The 22,616-nt window shown below is 35.6% G+C and overlaps 2 protein-coding genes and 1 long non-coding RNA gene across 7 annotated transcripts; 1 reads left to right on the forward strand and 2 right to left on the reverse strand.

Moving 5' to 3' along the window:
• Positions 1-5,934: 5,934 nt before the first annotated feature.
• On the reverse strand, positions 5,935-7,153 carry LOC104763219 (uncharacterized). Its single transcript, XM_010486623.2, has one exon. The coding sequence runs from the start codon at positions 6,937-6,939 to the stop codon at positions 5,971-5,973; it is 969 nt and encodes a 322-aa protein (XP_010484925.2). The 5' UTR covers positions 6,940-7,153; the 3' UTR covers positions 5,935-5,970.
• Positions 7,154-18,684: 11,531 nt separating this feature from the next.
• LOC104760810 (heavy metal-associated isoprenylated plant protein 46) lies at positions 18,685-19,676 on the forward strand. Of its 2 annotated transcripts, XM_010483773.3 has the most exons (3): positions 18,685-18,820; positions 18,918-18,996; positions 19,072-19,676. In XM_010483773.3, the coding sequence occupies exons 1-3, from the start codon at positions 18,812-18,814 to the stop codon at positions 19,527-19,529; spliced, it is 546 nt and encodes a 181-aa protein (XP_010482075.1). In that variant the 5' UTR covers positions 18,685-18,811; the 3' UTR covers positions 19,530-19,676. The 2 variants fall into 2 exon arrangements, with proteins under 2 accessions (XP_010482075.1, XP_087356220.1); XM_087500094.1 differs by having other exon boundaries at positions 18,687-18,820; positions 18,918-19,676.
• Positions 18,816-20,581, reverse strand: LOC104760809 (uncharacterized). 4 transcript variants are annotated; one of them, XR_763030.3, is made up of 4 exons: positions 20,273-20,581; positions 20,123-20,202; positions 19,850-19,941; positions 18,816-19,471 (listed from the first exon to the last, which is right to left on the reverse strand). It is a non-coding gene; the product is annotated as an uncharacterized LOC104760809 (long non-coding RNA). The 4 variants fall into 4 exon arrangements; XR_015589373.1 differs by having other exon boundaries at positions 20,151-20,202; positions 20,273-20,523; XR_015589375.1 differs by having other exon boundaries at positions 20,123-20,272; positions 20,397-20,508.
• Between the last annotated feature and the right edge of the window lie 2,035 nt (positions 20,582-22,616).

The raw sequence follows: 22,616 nt of genomic DNA on the forward strand, positions 1-22,616 counted from the left end.
TCTTGCAAAAATGTTTATTACATCCATATCCTCATCTTCTTCTTTTATTTACGATTGTGCCATCTCCATCACTTTTCCAACAACCATGAACAACTAAATTTGAAGCTCTTAAAGCTTCAACAACCTGAATTTGTAAGCTTAAATAACACCCAATGCTATGAGAACTTCATTTTCTTCCATCTCCTCTCCATTTTAATCCAAGAAAATTTGCAAGTGCATTCATCTTGTTATATGTCATGATTCTTGGATAGTGATTAAATTGGCGCTGGGTTTCTTCCGTGGTGACTAAAGACGACATCCTCTGTGCTTGACATTGCGAAACAACCACCGAAAAGGTTATTTTCCGGTAGATTTCGTGATTTTCCTTGATTTTGTTGCGAAATTAGACTTCATTTGTTAGTCTAACCGTCATAATATCATGTAAAGTCTACTATGTGGTCAATTTTGCAATTAAAAATTTATCGAGTTTCGAGCCTGTAGACTGAAATTTCAGTCTCCTTAATTTCATTTGAAAACAAAAAAATATGGTTCAGACTGCATTATAATCTTTCTGTCGGATACTTCGTTTCTAGTCTACTAAGGTGTATTTTTGCAATTGACCAAATTCTTGGCTTTTTAGTTATGACTGTTGGACGAAGTCTTCTTCAGATAATAAAAGAGTAGACTTCTATAGTGGCTATTTTTGGATTTGACCAAAATATAAAAACATTGACCGTAATATTATTGATATAAAATTAATTAGTTGACTGTAAAAGAAGTCTACTAGTTAAAATATTAAAATGTTGGTCAACCCCAAAAATGACCACGGGAGGCTGCAAACGAAGTCAACATTCCTGGAGACTTCGTACGTAGTCTACTTGGCGAAAGTCAAATTTGGTCAATTGCAAAACTAACCACAACGAAGTTTACTTTATCTAGTTGACGGATAGATGAAGTCTACTTGTTAGCTAGAAGTCTACTTGTTAGCTAGTAGTCAATGGTTTGGTCAATTGCAAAAATAACCAGAGTAGATTGTAATCGAACTTAACTTGTTGAAACTTTCTAAGAAGTCTACTCTGTTATATGTTTTTAATTGCAAAACTGACCAAAAAATTATCAAAGGAAGACAACAAAAGAAGTCAACTATCCTAGTAGACTTCATACGGTGTCTGCTTTATTAAATTGTAATTGCAAAAAATAGACCACACAAAAAAGACTTCAAGGAAAGTATCTTTATAGAGGCTAGTTTATGTCTACAATGTTGACATCAACATGAAGTCGTCATAATTTGAAAACCAATTTACTGCAAATTGGTGAATAATTTTTAACATTTTCTTGTTGTATTCTTTGATATATGTTATGTACTTGCTTCTATATGTTTTTGACATTATTATATATTATACATGTGGAGAAATCAAGTTTTTGGTTTTCTTAGGCAGTTAGGTCATTAACTTAGACTTATTTTGGAAGTCAACGTGTTAGAGTTCTGTGTGAAGTCTGTATAATTGAAAAAGTCTTTAATCGTCTTTTTTTTTTCTTTTCTTTCTGCGTTCTTATGTATTTTTCAACTCTACAAGAACCGATTATTGGTTGGTTTGTTTGGTTTTGTTTGTATTTGAAAAAATGAAAAAGAAAGAAACTTTTACTAGGATTAGAATATTGTTCTAACAGGATTAACTCATTTACCTTGAGTATGTAAGCTGAAGAAACAAAATACACCACTAACAACTAGACATGTGTGGAAGATGGTGATACTCCTCTCGCTTATTCGGTAGAAGAAGAGAACACGTCGAGGCAAAACCCCGGTACCACAACCCAATGTGTAAACGTTCCTTTCTTCTCCACTTTTAGTATTTTGTTTCATATGGTATGCTTTACTTTCTATATGGTTGTTTTTTTTTGTATTTGATTTCATAAAAGATTAACAATGTTTTTGTATTAAACATACTCTAACTAACTAATCATTAAATCAAGATATTTTCTAAACAATAACTTGTTTATATTGTTAAACAAAAAAAAAACAAATGACATGATTTTTTAGAAAAGTAACACTTCTACTAGCTCCTTCCCATGGCAGCAGGACTCTCAACAATCCTCGTAACACTCAAACCACTTACTCGTTATTCTTTCTCTTCAAACCAACCTATCTCCACCGCCGTTTTCCCACCATCTCCACGACTCAACAGCTTTAAACGGAGAAAGATTCTCACCGTTTGTTTCGTCGTTGAAGAACGGAAACAGAGCTTTCCTATGGACTAGGACAAACCAGAACATAATATTAATAAATTACAATGTTTCTGGTAGACTACTGTACTACTCACAAGTTACTGAGATCATGTCGCCACATTTACTTGGATATGCTTTTGATAGCATATGAGGCTCAGTTGCAGGTGTGATTGTAGCTACCTTCCAAGATTCATCTCCCTCGAAGCTTAGACTAGAAGCAGAACAAAAATATATATATATATATATATATATATGTATGAGTAACAAGAATAGAGACAAACTTAAAAACATGATGAAAACCAAGTTGGGAAACCGTCTTAAATCCCTAACCACAAATAATTCATAAATCTGTCCTATATTTAACTTGAAATGGAGAGTGCTTGCTAAAATTAAGCTAGTCAGCCATAAACAACAATCTTACCGTACCAATGTCAGCCTTCCATTAAGCGCAACAACAATCTCACCAGACATGTGGTCATCAACATACTCAAGCTCGCCGATGTAACCTAAAAAATCAAAACACAAAGTATCATCATTACACTTGAAACAATATATATGAAAGCAAGTAACCGAGTCATAGCTACTAGCTCTGCAAAAATCACCACAGCTACTATATCAAAGTATGAAACTTTCATTGGAATAGTGAACATGTTTCATTAGTTGTAGATGGAGATTAGAGACAAAAAAAGGTTTCACCTTTAGGAGGACAAGTAACATCACCAAGTTGTTTTAGGATGATCCACAGGGCCTGAAACAAACATATGTAACGAGACGTCAAAAAATCAAACGAGTAAGTAAGGAAAGAAGAAACAAATTCAAGTATCGGGACTTATACTTACACAGGGCATAATAAGTGTGTTGTCCACGGTTCTGCGATAACTTTGCCACACAAGCTACATCATCATTCAATAACATCCACATCTGAATAAAGGATTTAACTTCAAACAAGTTAAGAAAAAGAAGAAAAAAAACAGGAATTTGAGATCAGTTACTTACATGGAGATAAAGAAAAAAGAATATCAATTTTCGATTCTATCGTTCACCTCTCATATTGTAAAGAAAGCAAAAAAAATATATATAAGTCACTCATTCCGATTTAAATCGTAACAATGGAAAAAAAAAAACAAACTTTTAGATTTGTTAACTCACTCTGTTGTCAGTGGAGCGTAACTTGAAGATCTGGGAAGACCGTGTTGAACGAGTCGGGGGCTCTGTCAAACAGACCATCAAGCATCCATCAGGTTGCCTATATAAGAAATAAACAAATCAATTCAAAAAAATACAAACTTGAAGATCTGAGAAGACCGTGTTAAATGAGTCATTGTTCCAGGTATGTGTGGAGCCTGGAAGAAGGCGTGGATGCCCCGTAAGAAGGCATCGGTCACAGTCTCAATCTCAGATCCAGAATCTGAATCAGAGAGAAGCGGAAGGTTGATATCTAAAAGGTCGATATCTACACCATGTTTGACAGAGAGAAGAGCTGTAGATGACGAAGATGAAGAAGAAAGGTGATTATGATGAGAGACAGAGAATTTTTCGGTTTTAGAATCGCTTATCGCCAGAGATAGAAAGGCGGAAGGTGGAAGAGGAAGATATGAAAGTGACTAGGATTAGGGTTAGTGAAAATTAGGTATATATAACTCGGTTATGCTCCGCCGAACCGAACCGAACCGAATCGGTAAACGAATTACCAAATTAATTTCTCCGATCGGTTTGTTGATCCTCTCACAGTTGCTGCCGAAAACCGAACATCTTGGTTTAATCGGTTCGGTTCTCTTGGTTCTGACCGAACGCCCAAAATTAATAGTTGATGGCATAACAAAGTCAACCTCCAATAGTCTATAGAGAAGACTACTTTATCAAAACCTAAATCAAATAATTTTAATATCATCCTTTCTTCCATTAATTTGACTCGTTTATATGTAAATTTATTTTATTTCAATGCAGAAAGTTTATATGGTTATTATTTAGTCCATAGGTTTATTAAATTATTTTTTATAATTTTTTAATTAAAATTTAAACTATAATTAATGAGTAGACATATTGTTATGTCTTCTAGTTGACGTTAATTTGCAGACTTCCTCCGGGTTACATCTGTCATTTTGGCTTCTGTTTTTTTGTTTGGTCATAAGGGAGTCAACTGTAATTTCAGTACCCTTAGTGATTATGTTTCTCAAATATTGAATATATGGTTTAATATTGTATTCAAAGCCAAATAAAGATATACAAAATGCAATTATGAAGTTTTAATCATTAATAGTAATGTTTTAATCATTAATAGTAATGTTTTAATCTTGAATTCATCTTTTTAATCATTAATAGTAATGTTATTAGTCTTTAGGGTTTAGGGTTTGAAGTTATCATTTGCGATGGATTAGCTACGATTAGTGTTTTGCGATGGATTTGCATCGCATTTGATATATATCTAGCAAATCTGTTGCAAATTTGTCGCAAACTTTGAATATCTTATTTATAAAAACCATCAAAATAATTTTAAAAGTTAGTAAAATTAACTTTCAAGTATCATAAGGTCCAATGTCTCATCATACTGTTTTCTATCATCTTTTTAATTATTAATAGTAATGTATTAATAATGTAGTTCAGAATAATTCACCTTATGAACACATTGAAATGTATTTAAGAATATTAAGTTTTGTAATATTTATAAAAAATAATTTCCTAATTTAGCAATGGATTTGCTATGGCTTTCGCAATTCACTCGCATGTTCATAGCAATTTTGCTATGGATTACGTTTTCGCAAAATCGTTGCAATATTGCGATTTATTTGCGAGGGAGGTGACCTTCCCTGCGAATTTGTTGTAAATGCCTCACAATTGTGCTGCGGATTTGCGAAAACTTTCTTCCTCGCAATTTTGTGAGGGATTTGCTAGTGGTTTTTAATTTCTTGCAGATTCCTCGCAAATCCACCGCAAATTTCCGAGGGCTTTAATCTGTCGCAACTCGTCCTCGCAAAAGGCGTGTTTTCTTGTAGTGCAAATACATTATTGAATCTTGATAAAAAGAAAAGAAAATCATATTAATATTGTTAAATATTTTTCCAATTTTATATAAATGTTATTGTCTCATCATGAAAAAAAATTATTTCCAAAGTTTTGAAAACATTCGATTAATTTTTAAAATATAATATTTTTATTATTTTTGAAAATTTCCCATAAGAAAAGTCATAAAAGAAAAAGACTAAACCATAAATGCTATGAACAAAAAAATTCCGGGAATTGTTCTCTCCATTAATGATCTATTTCATAAGATATAAGAATAAGATTTAGCTTTAGGATATGTGCAGTGGTGGGTTCGAGTTCTCACCAATAAAAATATTAAAAATAATAAAAAGTAGTAGTGAGAATAGAGAATCGATTCTCGAGAACTTTTGAGAAGCCAATAAAAGACTGCTTATACACATGGCAACATATAATTGATTTAAATTTTTTTTTTAATTCTAAATAAATAACTAAACTAAATAATCGATATTAAAATAACATATTTGAGAGAGTCTCGGAGTCTCTCCCCACTGCAAATGGTCTTAGAGACTAAGTATTTCAGAATCCAAATTTATGACATTTGGAAGATTTAACTTTTGACATTTGAAGGATTTATGTGCGAAAACAGTTGGAGTTCAAAATTCAAATCGCCTAGCTATTTCAAAATCATGCATTCTAAACTAAAAATAGAAATTTCTAATATCTCTATTTCATCTTACCAAAAAGAGATTTGAATTTGAAAGCACACTATGGTATTATTATTCTTCATTCAAGTTTCCAAGCATAAAGAAACAAACAAAAGTCATGCAATGGTCCATAACCACTTGATGCTGAATTGTAACGACTCAAAGGACTACTCCCTCCTCCACTATCGCCGTCCTCGGCATCACTAAAACAATCATCTACCATAGCTCCAACCGCAACAGGCTTAAACAAAAACAACCCTGAAGTCGCCGTAGTCTCTGAAGTTGCAAACAACCAATCATGAACATCATAGTAGACCATCACAGGTGTCCTGTCCACCAACACCATTTGATTTCCCCTAAATTTCCATTGTAGATTCTTCACATGCACAACCACGATCCCGTCCACGCTTATCCACATCTCTGGCTCTGCTGCTCCGTTGGAACTCTCCACCACCACTTCATGTTCCTTTCTTTGCTCATCAAATCTAGCCCGAGTCGAAAACGTTTTCTTCCCAAAAATGCTTTCCTTTTTAAAATATATGAACCCTTCCACCAATGCCGGTCTTGACTTCGTCCGCTTGTACGCCTTTTGCTTTAAATCTCCCAACAATAAAACAACCTCTTCATCAGAAACTACTGCCACGTAATAATCTGACACAGGTTCGGGGCTACCGTTCCCAGCCAATTTTGCTGACCGAAGATCCCAAAAGACCTCCACAAAGTTTCCCTCAACGTCAAATGACTTTGACCCTCTCTTGCTCCAAAACTGCCATGGCTTCACAAGATCAATCTTACAACAATAATTCATGTCATTGTCCAAACTCGAGACCATGACGGTAAGGGAATGATTCATAAGATTCTTAGACCATAACACGGTGACGTTTCGAAAGAACCCTGCCACATGAGCTTGGTAACCGCACGTGACAGTGCTATGAGGCGAAGGTGTCGCAGCTGACTTGAGTTGTGCCACGGTCTTTGGGTTGTCTGTTATTTTTGCAGCAAATGCCGTAGGTTGGCTTCCGATAGATGGCATTCGAAATGATAACATCTTTATTACAATCCCTATTAACCTAAAAGAATCACAAACACTTTGCTCTTATTTTGTCTTGCATAAGATGTTGATCTTCCCTTCTATTGGGAAAATGAACTGGATTACGCGAGATGATAGTTAAACGTTTCCTATATGTTTAGTAATCAACAGACAAAATAAAATTAGTTTGTTTGATTCGATTGGGAATAGAGTTTTTGAGTGTCGGCATGAGAAAGAGAGAGAGAGAGAGAAAGAGAAAGAAAAGTTGAGAGATTATTTGATGGAACACCGATAAAGAAGGAATCTATATTTGACATCTTAATTAACATTGGCAACGTCGATAAAAATGGCTTTGTGCAGTTTAAAAAATGAATGAAACACCAAATGTATCCAATAAATGATTTTTCTTTATTTAGGGCTTCTCAAAACCTCCACGGTTTCAGCACCCCTCCTTCATATTCCATCCTGTCTCACGTATAAAATGTACGTAGATGAAGCAAGCAATGAGTATATATATGAGAGACATTTTGATCCACAAGATAAAAAAATATGAAGATGAATTTATCATTGACAACAATATTTCCGTATTAAATCATCATCCTAATCTAACCTAATTAACCTATGAATATATTAAAATAAATTACTAAACATCAATCTTGAAGATGGAGGAATCATTCAGGAATTGCTCCTCGAATATGGAAGATCTTGATCGAAAATGTAAGAATACTAGGTTTTCACCAGCGGTACACCGTGATACTAAATTATAAAATATTGTATTTTAAATAATATTTTTAATTTTTTTAGTTTTCAAATTCCCAATTAATTTAATTTTTTCTAATTAATTTATAATTTTTTTTAGAATATTTTTTCTTCTTCTTACGTTTATACAGTTTATAACCTAATTATATTAAATTTGTTATTAGATAAAATATAAAATTTTAAAACACTTAGTTTTGTTTTTTATAATTAAACAGAGGTAGCCTATATAGTATGTTAGTGTATATTTTTATGTGTATATAATTGTTCTTTTTTGGAATATTAAGAATGTGTTGTAGTATGTGTAATATTTTGTAGTTCATATACTAAATAATTTATAAATTAATTTTCCAAACTATGACTACAAATCTATAGTATATGAAATAAACTAATAGTTTTAGTTTTGATTCTATAGTCCAAACCCGCCATGCTAGGCGGGTCACGCAATATGTTTAAAGATTTTTAATCCGTAAAAACTCATCATACGAAACCCGTAAAAATAAAATATAGTATGTGAGGCTAAAAGTCACTTTTTATCAAATCAATTTTTCAAATTTTTAAAAAACAATACATCTTCAGTCACCTGACCTCCTTATAAAATAAGAAAATAAAATTTGTATACATATACAATTATGTTTGTTACCTTTTAAAATAATTAGTTTCTGTAAAAAAAATCAAATATAAGTAGAATTAATTTTTTTATTAAATTAATTATTTAGTGCCAACGGCATGCCTGTAAATAAGTATCAATTTGAGGATTTATTTTATAAATGTTTCAAAAAAAATTATATATAGATGGTTTAAGACTAAAAGTTCAGTTAGAGAAAGGAGGGAAATAGAGATTTAAAAGTATAAAATGAAAAAGAAAATGAGAAAAATTGAGAAAGATTTTATTTTACCTTTGTTTGTTTTCATTATATTTGATGATTATTAGTGTCGTCTTATATCAAAGTTGAAACTGTCATCATGTGTATTCCTATCAAGTTAATATTCTAGTGCACCGATTGAGTTGAATAAATATATGCCAAAGACAAAGAGAAAGGAATTCAGATATGTCTTTTTCTTTTTCTTGTCTAACATCAGAATTAAATTATTTTCTAATAAACAGATTTTGTAAATAATATTATAAGGTCCTAGATAAGGATGATGAATTTTATATTCAACCCAAACGCCATTAATTGCTACATGAGACAATTTCTATTCCAAAGATATTCGCCTCTCCATCAATTTTCCCTAATTTATTTCCCTAAAATTTAACTCGAATATTAATTAACATTTAACAGCATTTATGTGATAAATAGGAACGGAAATAGCTTTAATAGCGGTGAGTCGGTGACACATAAAACCCTAGCTAGCTTAGCTATATATTTATACATGGAGTGAGAAAATAGTAATCAAGCGTAGAAATTTATAGGGGTTTTTTAGCCAGGGGTCAAGCGAAATCAGATTTTTCAATTTCTGTAGGGTTCAACCTAAAATGATCCAAAGTTGTATCCAAAGAATCCATTCATTGAGTATATCAACTATAGTCTTTCATTGCTATGGCTTGTTGTTATGCGTTATCAATAACATCTGGGAGCTCGTATTGTATTCGACTACGCATAACACCAACCCATTGCACTCAAAGACTACATGAGGCTCGTAATTACAAAATAAACAATCAAAAACTTGCTCATGTCTCACTCTCAAGATTTTGTGTTTGTTGTTATCGTATTCGAGAGAATACATGTTAGGGGGTCAGATCTGGGTCTCAGATCACATTTCATGTTAGAAATCTACCACTTTTAACTCTAATTTATGGATGGTTCTTTCAATCCTAGAAAGATTTAATGTATTATAACCTTAATGTATTTTTGGACAGAATCGTTTACATGCTCACAAGATCATATGACCAATCGGAAAAGTAACTATTTTATCAATTTGATTTTCTGCATCTCATCGATTTCGGTAAGATAAGGTTTTGTTAAGTTGCTTCGAAGGATTATTTAATAATCTGAATCAGTTCTTCATCATGTTAATTTTTATAATTTGGTTTCTTTGTCTCTTCCAGTCACATCTGAGTTTATGGTTTTTATTTTGTTGATCTGTTTCGTGTTAAACCAAATTTTATGTTCTAGAATCTCCCAAAGTCCTTGAAGTTTCTTTTTAAAATCTCACCAAATCACACAAAATATTTCTCTTAAAAATCAAAACCCACTAAAATCTCCTAAAATCTAAAATTTCCTAAATCCCATACGATCCTTTGAAATCTTTAGTTCAATACATAGATATGAGCAGGCTGGGCAAGAAAAACCTTACCAAAAAAAACAAAAACCAATTAGCTGATTCGATTTGGTTTTGGTTTCCTTTCCATACCTGTTTGGTTACAATTGTTAGAATAATTTTGTTTTGGTTCGGTTTAAATCCATAAAATCATTTGCTTTTTTTTTTTTAGTTTCTAATTTTTTTGTATAATATCACTTGTTTGGTTAGCATTCTTTTTTTTTTTTTTGCAATATTTGTTTCCTCTTGGTGATATATAACCTCTTTTTTGGTATATACGAGTCGTCAGGTCTCTGAATTTTTTGTGTAGTGAAACTGATTACAGTGTTTGACATCTTGATCAATGTTTCATAACTGAGCTATTTATATTGGGTGCTTTAGTTGTACGTCATAACTCACATTCATTGTTTTACGTCTTTTACTAATTAAATTTTAATTATTTGTCAACAACATTATCCATTTCCTTGATTCCCCTATATATAGGACAATTCAAAGACGACATGAGATGGTTCTTTACTCAAATGTCCCTTTAAGTTACATGGTGTGAAACCTAATCTAAGAACTTGAGATTAGAACAAACACCAATCGGAAACGAACACAAAGAAAGATCAAAGAAAGAAATGAATCGACACAGGAGATTTTACGAGTTCAGGCTTCGATATGAAACCCTACGTCTTGCCGGCGTCAGTACACCGGAATCCACTATATTCAGCTCAAACTCGAGCTTAAACGCCGACAGTTACAAACACTCAGATCTCTCTCTTACTTCTCTCTTTCACTCTACAATGAAAACGATAAAGATGAAGAAGATGAGCTTAGACACTTAAGAGTTGTCTAACAAACCCTCACACGTGCAAGCGTGTGACCAATAAGAGAGCTGAGCATGTCGACTCTACAGCGGATGATCAAGCCTAAACCAGACTCAATTAAACCAACCGGTCCACAGCTTAACCAGCTTCCAGAAACCTTCTGATACACCCAGAGTGTTTCCAACACTTGTTTAACTCCATATTAAACTTACGATCTTTAGACTACAACCTTCAAATCTCCACCTTAGTCAAAGATCCCTTTTACCTGGTGAATCCTCGTATCCAAACCCGGACACTTGTTTAACGTCCTCTCCGGACTTCTTAGTTCCTTGAAACTCGAACCATTCCCAAAGCTTCCTGAAACTTCCAAACCGGAAGTACCTTAGTGAAAATATCTGCAAGATTGCTTTCCGTAGGAATTTTCACCACTATAATAATACCCTTGCTGATAAGATCTCTCATGAAATGATACTTCACAGCAATGTGTTTCGTCCTTTCATAAAACACATCATTCTTTGACAACGCAATAGCACTCTGAGAATCACAATGCACCTCAACTGTGTTCTGAGGAAATCCAAGCTCTTCAGCTAACCCCTTAAGCCAAACAGCTTCTTTAACAGCTCCAGCCAACGCAATGTATTCAGCCTCGGTAGACGACTAAGCCACCACTTTCTGAAGAGTTGACCTCCAACTGATCGGATTTCCTCCTGCAGTAAAAACCATACCTGAAGTAGACCTCCTTTGAGTAGCATCTGCTGCATAGTCCGAATCACAGTAACCAGTAATAATAAACTCTCCCTGTTTCCTAAAGCTCAAACCTAAACCAACAGATTCCCTCAAATACCTGAAGATCCACTTAACTGCTTGCCAATGAACTTTGATAGGTCGAATCATAAACCTACTGATCAGACCCATTGGATGAGCCAAATCAGATCTGGTACCTATCATCCCATACATAAGACTCCATACTGCACTTTGATAAGGAATCTTCCCCATGTAATCTGCCTGTCGTCTAAACTCCTCATCAGATGCTGCCTTTAACTTGACGTGAGCACCAAGAGGCGTAGCAACAGACTTTGCTTGATCCATCCTAAACTTCCCAAGAATCTTCCTCAAGTAACTTTCCTGGGAAATCTTCAACCTGTTCGTTGATCTGTCACGAACAATCACCATGCCTAGGATCTTCTTAGCTTTTCCAAGATCCTTCATTTCAAACTCCATACTCCGCAAAGACTTCAAGCTCTGGATCGAGTCTTTATCTGTCAAAGCTATTAACATATCATCGACATAAAGAAGTAAGTAGACATAAGCTCCACCTTTAACCTTCTTGTAGTACACACAGCTATCATAGTCGCTGCGGTTGAAGCCAATCTGTGTCATGAATTCATCAAACCTCTTATTCCACTGTCTGGGTGCCTGTTTCAACCCATACAACGACTTCTTCAGTAGGCAAACTTTCTCCGGATACTTCTTCCTAACGAAACCTTCTGGTTGCTCCATGACGATATACTCATCCAAATATCCATGTAGAAAGGCCGTCTTCACGTCCAACTGATGCAGCTCTGTGTTGTAATGATTCACCGCTGCTAACATATACCGAATAGAGACGTGTTTGACGACTGGAGCAAAGATCTCCTGGTAATCCACTCCTTCTTTCTGTGAGAAACCTCTGGCCACCAACCTGGCTTTACATCTTGGGGGATCAGAATCTGACATTCCTGCTTTCCGCTTGAAGATCCACATGAAGCTTATTGGCTTACAGTCGTTTGGTCTGTTGATAAGATCCCAGGTGTTATTCTTGTGTTGAGAACCTATCTCCTCTGATGCTGCCTCCATCCACTTGTCACTGTCAGGATCTCTAAGCGCCTCGTCAAAGCTTGTAGGCTCAGTAAGACCTCCATCCTCAGACAAGAAACACACGTATGCTTCCATCTCATCCTCTTTTGTGCCAACATCGTAGTCCCGAAATCTGACAGGTGGAACAATCTGTCTCCTGACTGTCTCTAGCCAACTGATAACTGCCTGAGTCTTGTTGACTACCACCTTGATCTGCAGTCTCTGTAGCTTGAACCAGTCGATCAACCGAGACTTGATCAGATGAAACCTCCTGTTCTGAAGAAGCTCCACCTTGAGAAGAATCTCCTACGACACTGTGTTCACCTGCAAAATCAAAACTTAAAAGTTTATCAGTAGCTAAAACAATCTGATCATTACATGTCTTTGGTTTGGACTTAAGATCCTTGAACAAAACATCCTCCTTGAAGACGACGTTTCTGCTTATAGTGCACTTCTTGTCGTCTAATAACCACTCCATGAACCCTTTGACTCCATCTGGATAGCCTGTAAAAAATCCCATCTTTGCCATGGGTTCTAGCTTTCCCTCATTTGAATGAACATAAGCCAGACAACCAAACCTCCTTAAACCATCCAAGGAAGGCATCACGGAAGTCCATAACTCCTCAGGGACCTTGAAGTCAATTACCGATGAGGGTGAACGGTTTATCAAGTAAACTGCAGTAGACGCAGCTTCTGCCCAGAATCTCTGACCGAGACCACTCACACTTAACATACTTCGAACCTTGTTCATAATGGTTCTGTTAAGTCTCTCTGCTACTCCGTTTTGTTGTGGAGTATAGGTGCACGTTCTGTGCCAAACCACACATTCATCCTTGCAGAAGCGATCAAACTGTTGATTACAGAATTCAAGACCATTGTCTGTACGAAGCTTCTTTACTTTCCTTTCTCTTTGAGTCTCCACCATTTTTTTCCAGTCTACAAAACTCATGAAAGCCTCATCTTTAGACCTCAAGAAGTAGATCCAAACCTTCCTAGAGTAATCATCAGTGAACGATATGAAGTATTGACACCTTCCCAAGCTCATAGGTACATTAGGAGAACCCCACAAATCCAAATGTACATAGTCCAGCTTCTCTTTAGTGACATGTTGAGCTGAACCGAAACTAACTTTGTGTGTCTTACCAAAAACACAATCTTCACAAAAGTCCACCCCGAGACTTTACTATCCTTGAAACAACCTCGCTTAGCAAGAACCTGAAGCCCTTTCTGACCGATGTGTCCTAGCCTACTATGCCACAACAGACTCTATTTATCAGCATGTGCAGATTCAGTAAGCTTCTCTGATTCTGCAACATGAGCTTCCGCAGGTTTAGCAACTCCATCCATAATGTAAAGCGTCTGACACCTTGTGCCCTTCATAAAAACTGTACAACCTTTCACCACTTTGAGAACACCATTTCCTCCCTTGAACTCACAACCTTTCAACTCCAACGTACCAAGAGATATCAAATTTCTGGAGATGTCAGGCATAAACCTGACATCATGCAAGACAAAGGTCGTACCATCCGGATTCTGAAACCTGATTGAACCTATACCCTTTACTTCACAGTAAGTGTTATTTGCCATCCTGACCTTCCCATTAGATAACTCATTCATATCCATGAATAAGTCTCTCTTTGACGTCATATGGAAAGAACATGTTGTGTCCATGATCCACTCCTCTTGACTAATATCTCCTGTAGCCAAATTTACCTCTGAAGCTACCAAACCTAACAGATCTTGAGCATCATCTTTCACCATGGCAGCCTCACCTTGATTTTGTGACTGAGTGTTCTTTCCCTTGTTTCTTTCCAACCACTTGTAGCATTGCTTCTTAAAGTGGCCCTCCTTTCCACACACCCAACAGATCTTCTTACCACCATCTCTGGATTTGGATCTTTGCCGATTCTTGTTATTGTTTTGTTGAGTGTTCCTGTTCTCCGATCTCCCTCTGAAGAAATGAGATTCGGAGATATTCTTTAAACCACTACTATCCCGAAGCTCCATCTCCTTTGATCTAGCAGCACTCTCAACCTCTTCAAACTTGATCCCTTCTCTCCCATATCTCAATGTTTCCTTGAGCAACTCATAGCTCGCCGGAAGAGCACTAAGTAACAGTACCGCATGAACCTCATTTGGAACCTCTATATCTAAGTGACTGAGATCAGTTATCAACTTCAAGAACTCATCAATATTCTCGTCTAAAGTCTTAGACTCTTGCATCTTGAAGTTGTAAACCTTAAGCTGAAGATAAACCCTATTCGGAAGAGTCTTTACCATGAACAGACGCTCTAATGTCGACCAGGTCTCTGCCGCTGTAGCACACTTCTCGATCTTCCTCAATACTTTGTCTCCAACGTTCAAGAAAACCACATGCTTCGCCTTGTCACAACGATCGAGTCTTGTAGCCTCATCCTCAATCAGCTTCTTCTTCTTTCCTGGATCTGACTCTTCTGCTTCTGTCAACACTGCAGGTGTATGCTCCGATAAAACATCCTTCAATCCCAGGACGCTTAGATGCGCAAACATCCTCGTCCTCCAGAGTGAGAAATCTCCAGATCCATCGAACAACGCGACTTCCAATTTCGCACTCATCGTAGATCTTGATCCGCCTTAGCCGAAACTTGGTTCTGATACCAATTTGTGAAACCTAATCTAAGAACTTGAGATTAGAACAAACACGAATCGAAAACGAACACAAAGAAAGATCAAAGAAAGAAATGAATCGACACAGGAGATTTTACGAGTTCAGGATTCGATATGAAGCCCTATGTCTCGCCGGCGTCGGTACACCGGAATCCACTATACTCAGCTCAAACTCGAGCTTAAACGTCGACAGTTACAAGCAATCAGATCTATCTCTCTTACTTCTCTCTCTCACTCTACAATGAAAACGATAAAGATGAAGAAGATGAGCTTAGACACTTAAGAGTTGTCTAACAAACCCTCACACGTGCAAGCGTGTGACCAATGAGAGAGCTGAGCGTGTCGACTCTACAGCGGATGATCAAGCCTAAACCAGACTCAATTGAACCAACCGGTTCACAGCTTAACCAGCTTCCAGAAACCTTATGATACACCCAGAGTGTTTCCAACACTTGTTTAACTCCATATTAAACTTACCATCTTTAGTCTACAACCTTCACATGGTTATTCGAAAAAGCATGTGAACCACCTCAATGATAGCTTTCTTTGTCTATGCTCTCAAGACGGACATGTACGTTGATCGTGAAGCTTAAGCGAAACTTCAATTAGTTATATTTTGAAGAAATTTGTAGCATATATAACGACGATGAGAATATGTTATCTATGTGATTCTTTTAAATCTTGAATTCTCTTACGTTGTCAAGTTCTATCCATATTATACTTTATGTTTTTTTAATAGTGTTGTAAGAAATTCCAAATCATTCATTACTCGCAATTGGTTCATGTGACACCAAGTAAATGGTAATACCATGTTGACTCTATAAAATGTCTTATACGGGTTTATTCTCTCTCAAATCCTCTTAAAGAGGTGTATCCAATTGGGGATTTTAGAAGAGTTTGAACTTTTTTTACAGTCACATGTTATTCAATTAATAATTTTTAAATATCTTTCTAAATCTTATGTTACTAAAAATGAAATGATTGTAAATCATTTGCAGTTTTATATTATTTAATGCAATGATTTATAAAACTTATCAAATCCACCGTCATTCAAAAACTAGGTGGAAAACGTATGATTTAGTGGAAAATGTATATCAATAGAGTTTTTTTTTTTTTTTTGACGATAAAAAAAAAAGAAAAAAAAAAAAAAAAAAGATAGAGTTTCTATCAGCGTTAGTTTTGCTTCTCTCCTCGAAAGATGTCACACTTACTTGAGCATTTGGAAAAATACATATTTGTGCTATTTCTAAAAAAGTTTTGGTTTATGTGTCTCCAGGTAATAAAGTTAATAGCATCTAGTACTTGATTTGCTTCAAGTTGGAATAGACTATTACAAAAGGACTTACGACTTTGTTCGTTATGAACTCATGATTATGCATGTATGGTATATTAGTTGTTATTGGGTCTTGCCATATTTTATACGAGTAGTAAAAATGCTCAGAGAACAGGGAGACACCATCCGTATACTACTTACTTACCAAGAAATGACCTCGCATCCCAGAGAGATAAGACAACGTAGGCAGCTGCCCAAATAAACCTGAAAAGACTTAAAGAAAGCATGTCGAAAACATCTGAAGAATATTAAATTCGAAAACTTGGTCCCAATACTGAAAGCTCAACGTGTAAAATTTTTGGCGCAAGAAAATTGTGGAGGTGGCTCAACTTTTTGTAGACAACCATGTTCCATATCAATATATTTTGGTATCATTGTATGTCATGGTATTCCAGTAAATTAAAGGATTCATTTTCAAATTAGGAAATCAAGATTCGAATCATCCCACTGCAATTTCAATCATAGTTTATCACTATAAAAATTGCAAATGGTAAAACTATGTAACACTCCATATATTCCAAGAATTAGTATGTGTTCTTAGGTAAGAAATATCACCATATATCTTTGGTTAGAGAAAAAAAGATAGTACATCATAAATATTCGGCTTACGCCATGCAAGTCAATCATTCAACAATTTCTTATTATTTTTTTTCTTATTATTTTTTTCTGACGTTTGTTATTTATTTATATAAATATAAATGAAGTTTGGACTTCCAAGTTCTAAGCAACTACAAACAAACCCCACAATTTTGTCTACATTTACTCAAACTGATAATATTGTTTCATATATCATAAGAGATAATGTTATCTATCTTCACTGAAGAAATTTTTTTCTAAAAAATATTTCTCGTATAAAACATCTTTGTCATATGTTCTACCGATTTATTAGATGTCCTAGTTCAATAAAATTAAAGCATCTTTCACTAAGAAAACAGTGGGTGTGTTGGTGAGAATTTCAAGAAGTTTCGACAGCATTTCTAAAGTATAGTTTACCAACTTTTTTTATAGAGTTGTGGGTACATCACATTATGGTCTTAAATGTTTTACTGGTTTTTGTATTTATTCTCGCTTTTGCTTTTTGAAAAAAAAAAAGGAGAAATACTCAATTTCATCCATTCAAGATTTTGTAATAATAGTTTTCGAATCTTGTTTTTGGAAATTTTATTAATTTTCATTGATAATCTGAAACCCATCTTAGTTGAGTTTTTAAGTTTTCCTAAAAAAATCTTAATGTGACATTTTTTCATTTCTTTATTAATTATTTCCTTTTATTTTCTTCAAAATTCAAAAACCAAAAACTAATTTTTAAAAGAGAAATTCCTTTAAATACCACTAAAAAAGTTTTTTTTTCCAAAAATACCATATTTTAGTTTTTTTTTCCAAAATTACCACAAACACAAAAAGTTGATTTTTAATGATGTAGAATTTTTTTTATGTTTGGGTTGACACATTTAGTTTTAGGGTATAGTTTTTAGGGATAGAGTTTAATATTTAAAATTTAGGAATTAATTTTTAGTATTAAAATTTTAGTTCAATTATGTGGTATTTTTGGAAAAAATTACATTTTAGTGGTATTTTTGGGAAAAAAACTAATTTGTGGTATTTTTGGAATAAAAACATATTTTAGTGGTATTTATGACAATTGCCCTTTTTAAAATCCAAAATTATGATCTGAAAACTATTTAAAAATCAATAACCATTCATGGCTGATATGTTCACTGTTTCTGTTTCTTTTTGTTTTTCCCTCAAAATCAACTATTTAAAACCCTTTCTATGCTGAAGTAAATTAAAAAAAAAATTGAAACACCAACCCTTTTTCTTGCTAATTTTATAGTAAGTTAATTTGGCAATCGGATTTAATAATAATTTAATAATTCATAAAATATCCTTTTTCTGGCCGTCGTTGTATGTTCCTTCGTCCCCAATTCAACTTCGTTGACAAAAAAGAAAAAGAAAAACAAGAGTTCTCATTTAACAAAGCAAATAATGTTTTGTTTTAAAATATTTTAACCAATGAGTTGTGAATAAGCTTGCACAAATTAGCAACTTGCTTTAAAGAAAGAATAGTTATGGTTTTATTCGCTTTTGTTAATATAACGAACTGAAAACGAAATCACAACTATCGACAATTGACTAATTAATCAGAAGAAAAAGGCACAAAACAAAACTCTCCAGACTTTGTATACTACAACAACACACCCAGAAGTCTAAGCCAAACATTCAAAGCGATAATCTCAAGCAAAACAAGATGATTAAGGCAAGTATATCTGTGTATTCAACAACAAACAATTCAATAGGTTTACGTGTTCTTATTTGATTGATGTTACAAGATATCTCATGTATTTCGAATGCAGCAAAAGATCCTGATAAGAGTCACTATGACAGATGACAAAACTAGAGCAAAAGCAATGACAAAAGCAGTTCAGTTTAAAGGTAAGAAGAAGACCTTCTCACAAAAAGACTACCAACCTTTGTTGCATTTAACGCTTTATGAAAATGGTTTTATAGGTGTGTCAGCAGTGGAAATAAAAGGCGATCACAGGAACCAGATAGAGGTAACTGGTGTTGAAGTTGATATGATCCCCCTCATCAAAAAACTCAGAAAGGAGGTAGCATTTGCAGAGCTTGTAAGCGTGACCAAAGTCGAACCTCCGAAGAAAGAAGAAGAGAAGAAGGGAGGGGATGGAAAAGATGCAGTAGGGGGAAAAGACGGTGACAAAAAAGGTGGCGAGAAGAAAGGGACAGATGATAAGAAAGGAACAGATGACAAGAAAGGAACAGATGATAAGAAACCACCTCCAGTGCCAACACCTGTGCCGTGTTATCCATGGCCTCAGGGATACGGTGTGCCATCCTCCTATCCCCAGGGATACGGTGTACCTTCTGCTTTTCCTCACCCGTGCAATCCCTACAATTATATAGGTGAGCCCGTTTTCAACCACGAACCCAAGTGCACAATCTTGTGAAATGGAGATGGCAGAGTAAGATTGATGGAGCATGACAGACAATGTTTTTCTTTGTAAAGAATCAATGTGTTTACTTATTTAGTCATATGAATAAAACTCTGTGGGAACCAAATCAACTTACTGCTATCTCAACATGCTCTTACAACATGATACTCTTTAATCTTTATGCATTGCCTAGTAAATATTTTGTATAAGAACAACCATCATAGCATTTGGCCAACAATGTGTATCCTTCATTTCATAAATTGTCCAAAAAGCACAACTTTGGTAACAATCACTAGCTAGGATACGTTTTCTTTTTTCCAAAACAAGTCACTGACCTTAAAGATAGTAGTAACCAACAAAGGTTAGATGATGGAGAGTCACAGTGTTCTTACCCTTCAGAGTCAGTTTAACAAGCTCACATCAACACCTACAAAGCAATATCAAGAACACCACCAATATTGTAAAGAATGTCTCAAACCCTCTGAAACTTTAACAATTGGATTGTATAGAATCAAGGAAACGAAGCAAAAGTTCATGATCCTTAGAATTCGACATTAGGGATAACAAAATCTCAGTATGAATCAAGTAATCGATAGAGGCTAGCGTACCAGTGATGGTAGCCATGGACAACAGTACCTTTCTCGAGCTCGATCGATACAGTTTCGTTGTTCAACTTCAATTCAGAAACCTAATTTGTCCAATTCAATTGCAAGCTTTTCGAACGGAATGAATTTTATAACACGCGAGTCAGATATTACCTGACAAGAACCGAAGAAGCAAGCAGTCGAAAGGATGTGAATGAGCAGTTGAAGATATCACTGCCAATCAAACAGATTGGTTCTAGTTTCTATAGCAAAAGTAGGATTAGTGGGTACTATTTACGATGTGCTCGACATGAAAAACGATCAGCTTTAAGAGCTATCCGGCAACGACAGAGAAACCAATCCACTTGTTATGGCCACTTTATTAATAAAGGGATTGACCTCGTGTTTCCTCAATGAGAAGGTCCAAAGATCTGCATCAACATTAACTCAATATTTTAGATTTTGGGTTAATTCGTTTAATTTAGTTAAATTCAGTCAATTATCTCGATTAATTCAAGTAATCCAGATACATCGGTTCGGTTAATTTGATTAAATTCAGATTACCATCGGTTAAGAGGAACCGAGCTGGACCGATAATCGAGCATATTATAATTTCTTTAAATCAAATTTTCTTTTCTTAACCAAAACAAACCAAAAACCAAAAATCTCAGTTCAGTTTGGTATTTTTTGTTCAGTAATAATTCCATAACTAGTTTCAAACTTTCAATATTATTTTTACTCTTGTGAAAATTTGAAGGCATGTATAAACTGCCAATAATTAATACAAAAACTCAAAAAAAAATACTAATTAAAAAAAAAGGCGATTTCTCTCTCGACAAGGCGATTGCCTAATCCCTTTCTTTTCAAAGTTGCCGTTGCCGATCTCGGCACTGGCTACCCCTTCCGATGACTAAGCCTAAAAAAAAGCGTTCTCCTCATAAACCCTCCTCCACAGCTTCCTCCATCCCCGCTTCCTCATCCCCTCCCCCCGCAGATTTGGGCCCCCCAAAGGAAGTGACCACGATTCCTGCTGTTTCCTCAGTAGCGAAGAAAGCCTCAATTCTCCCTCCTCCCTCCACCCAGGACCTCGCTAAGGATGGTTCTAGGTCGTCCAGATCTTTAAGCCCTACAGCGAGTGTCTCGAGACCCCAACCCTCGAATGTCTCTGCAGATCCCAAGGCTGTCGTTTCAGCTCCGATCTCAGCTCTAGCTAACTGGAAGAAAATGCTAGTTGGCTCCTCGGGCAAGATGGAAAAGAAAGGTACCGCTACCACCTTAGAGACTGGTGAATTATGTGTCAAAATCCCCAATGCGGTGATTCAAAAGAACCAAAATCGCTGGAAGGACTTTATCATTGGCCAATTTCATGGTAATCTCCCCTCCAAAGGAGCTCTCTACGCCATTCTTAATGGTATCTGGAGTCGCAAGCAAAGAGATATCACTATCTCCAAGCAAGGTCCGAAGTCAGTTTTTATCCGCATACCTTGTGAGGAAACTCGCAAACGTGTCTTAGCTCAGAGGGTGTGGCATATTGAGGGACAGTCAATGTTTGTTGCCGATTGGGAACCTGGCCTCACCCCGGTGATGCCTGAGTTAACAGAAGCTCTGGTATGGCTTGAGTTTAGAGGGGTCCCTCCTCAGTTCTTCTCGCAGGAAGCTTTGGAACATATAACGGGTCTTATGGGTCACTCGGTCTTCTGTCACCCTGTTACGCTCAATATCACAGACTTAGAAGTTGCAAAAGTTTTTACTATTGTAAACATCTCCAAGCCACTACCGAAAGCAGTTAATGCTCAGTTTGAGTGAGGTGAAATCTTCAAGATAGAAGTATCTAGTCCCACGGCCCCGATCCTCTGCAACTTCTGTAAGTCAACTAATCACTCCATGGAGGACTGTACTCCAGGAACTAGAGTTCCTAAACCTTCATTTGTGGTACTCGACAAAGAAAAAACCCATTGAGAAGACGTAAGGAGCAAACAAAAAGGAATTCTCTAGCTCACGAGAACACTACCACTGATATCCCTAATCAGGAAGGAACCCTGGAACTGGACATCGGTCTCAATACTGCCACCAGAACCCATAAGAAAGGGAAGAAAAAATCTTCTTCCAGGCGCTTACCTTCCTCGTCTTCCTCCTCTTCAGACTTAGGCTCTCCAGAGGAATCCTCTTCTTCTGATCCCCCATCGGAAGAAGATGATAATCCAGACGATCATGAGAAATTCCTGAAGGTCCTATCTAAGAAAGAACGACGTAAAGAGAGGCGATTTGAGCAGACTTCCTCAGGGAAGGGGACACTATCCAAATCTTCCCATTAATGGTAAAGGTTGACATTTTTTGTTGGAACGTTAGAGGTTTTAATCATAGTGTAAAGAGGAGAAGCTTCAGGAAATGGCTACGGCAGTTTAAGCCGATTTTTGGCAGCCTTATTAAGACTCGCGTCAAACAACACAAATCTCTAAAATATGTGCAGTCTAATTTTGCGGATTGGAATTTTGAAGCCAATTATGAGTTTGCGGAG

Source organism: Camelina sativa, chromosome 18, assembly GCF_030686135.1.
Source record: "Camelina sativa cultivar CO46 ecotype springtype chromosome 18, ASM3068613v1".
Classification (NCBI taxonomy): domain Eukaryota; kingdom Viridiplantae; phylum Streptophyta; class Magnoliopsida; order Brassicales; family Brassicaceae; genus Camelina; species Camelina sativa.

Bases quoted from the DNA above. Each gene is read 5' to 3' on its own strand.
- LOC104763219 (XM_010486623.2), bottom strand. From the start codon at position 6,939: ATGTTATCATTTCGAATGCCATCTATCGGAAGCCAACCTACGGCATTT.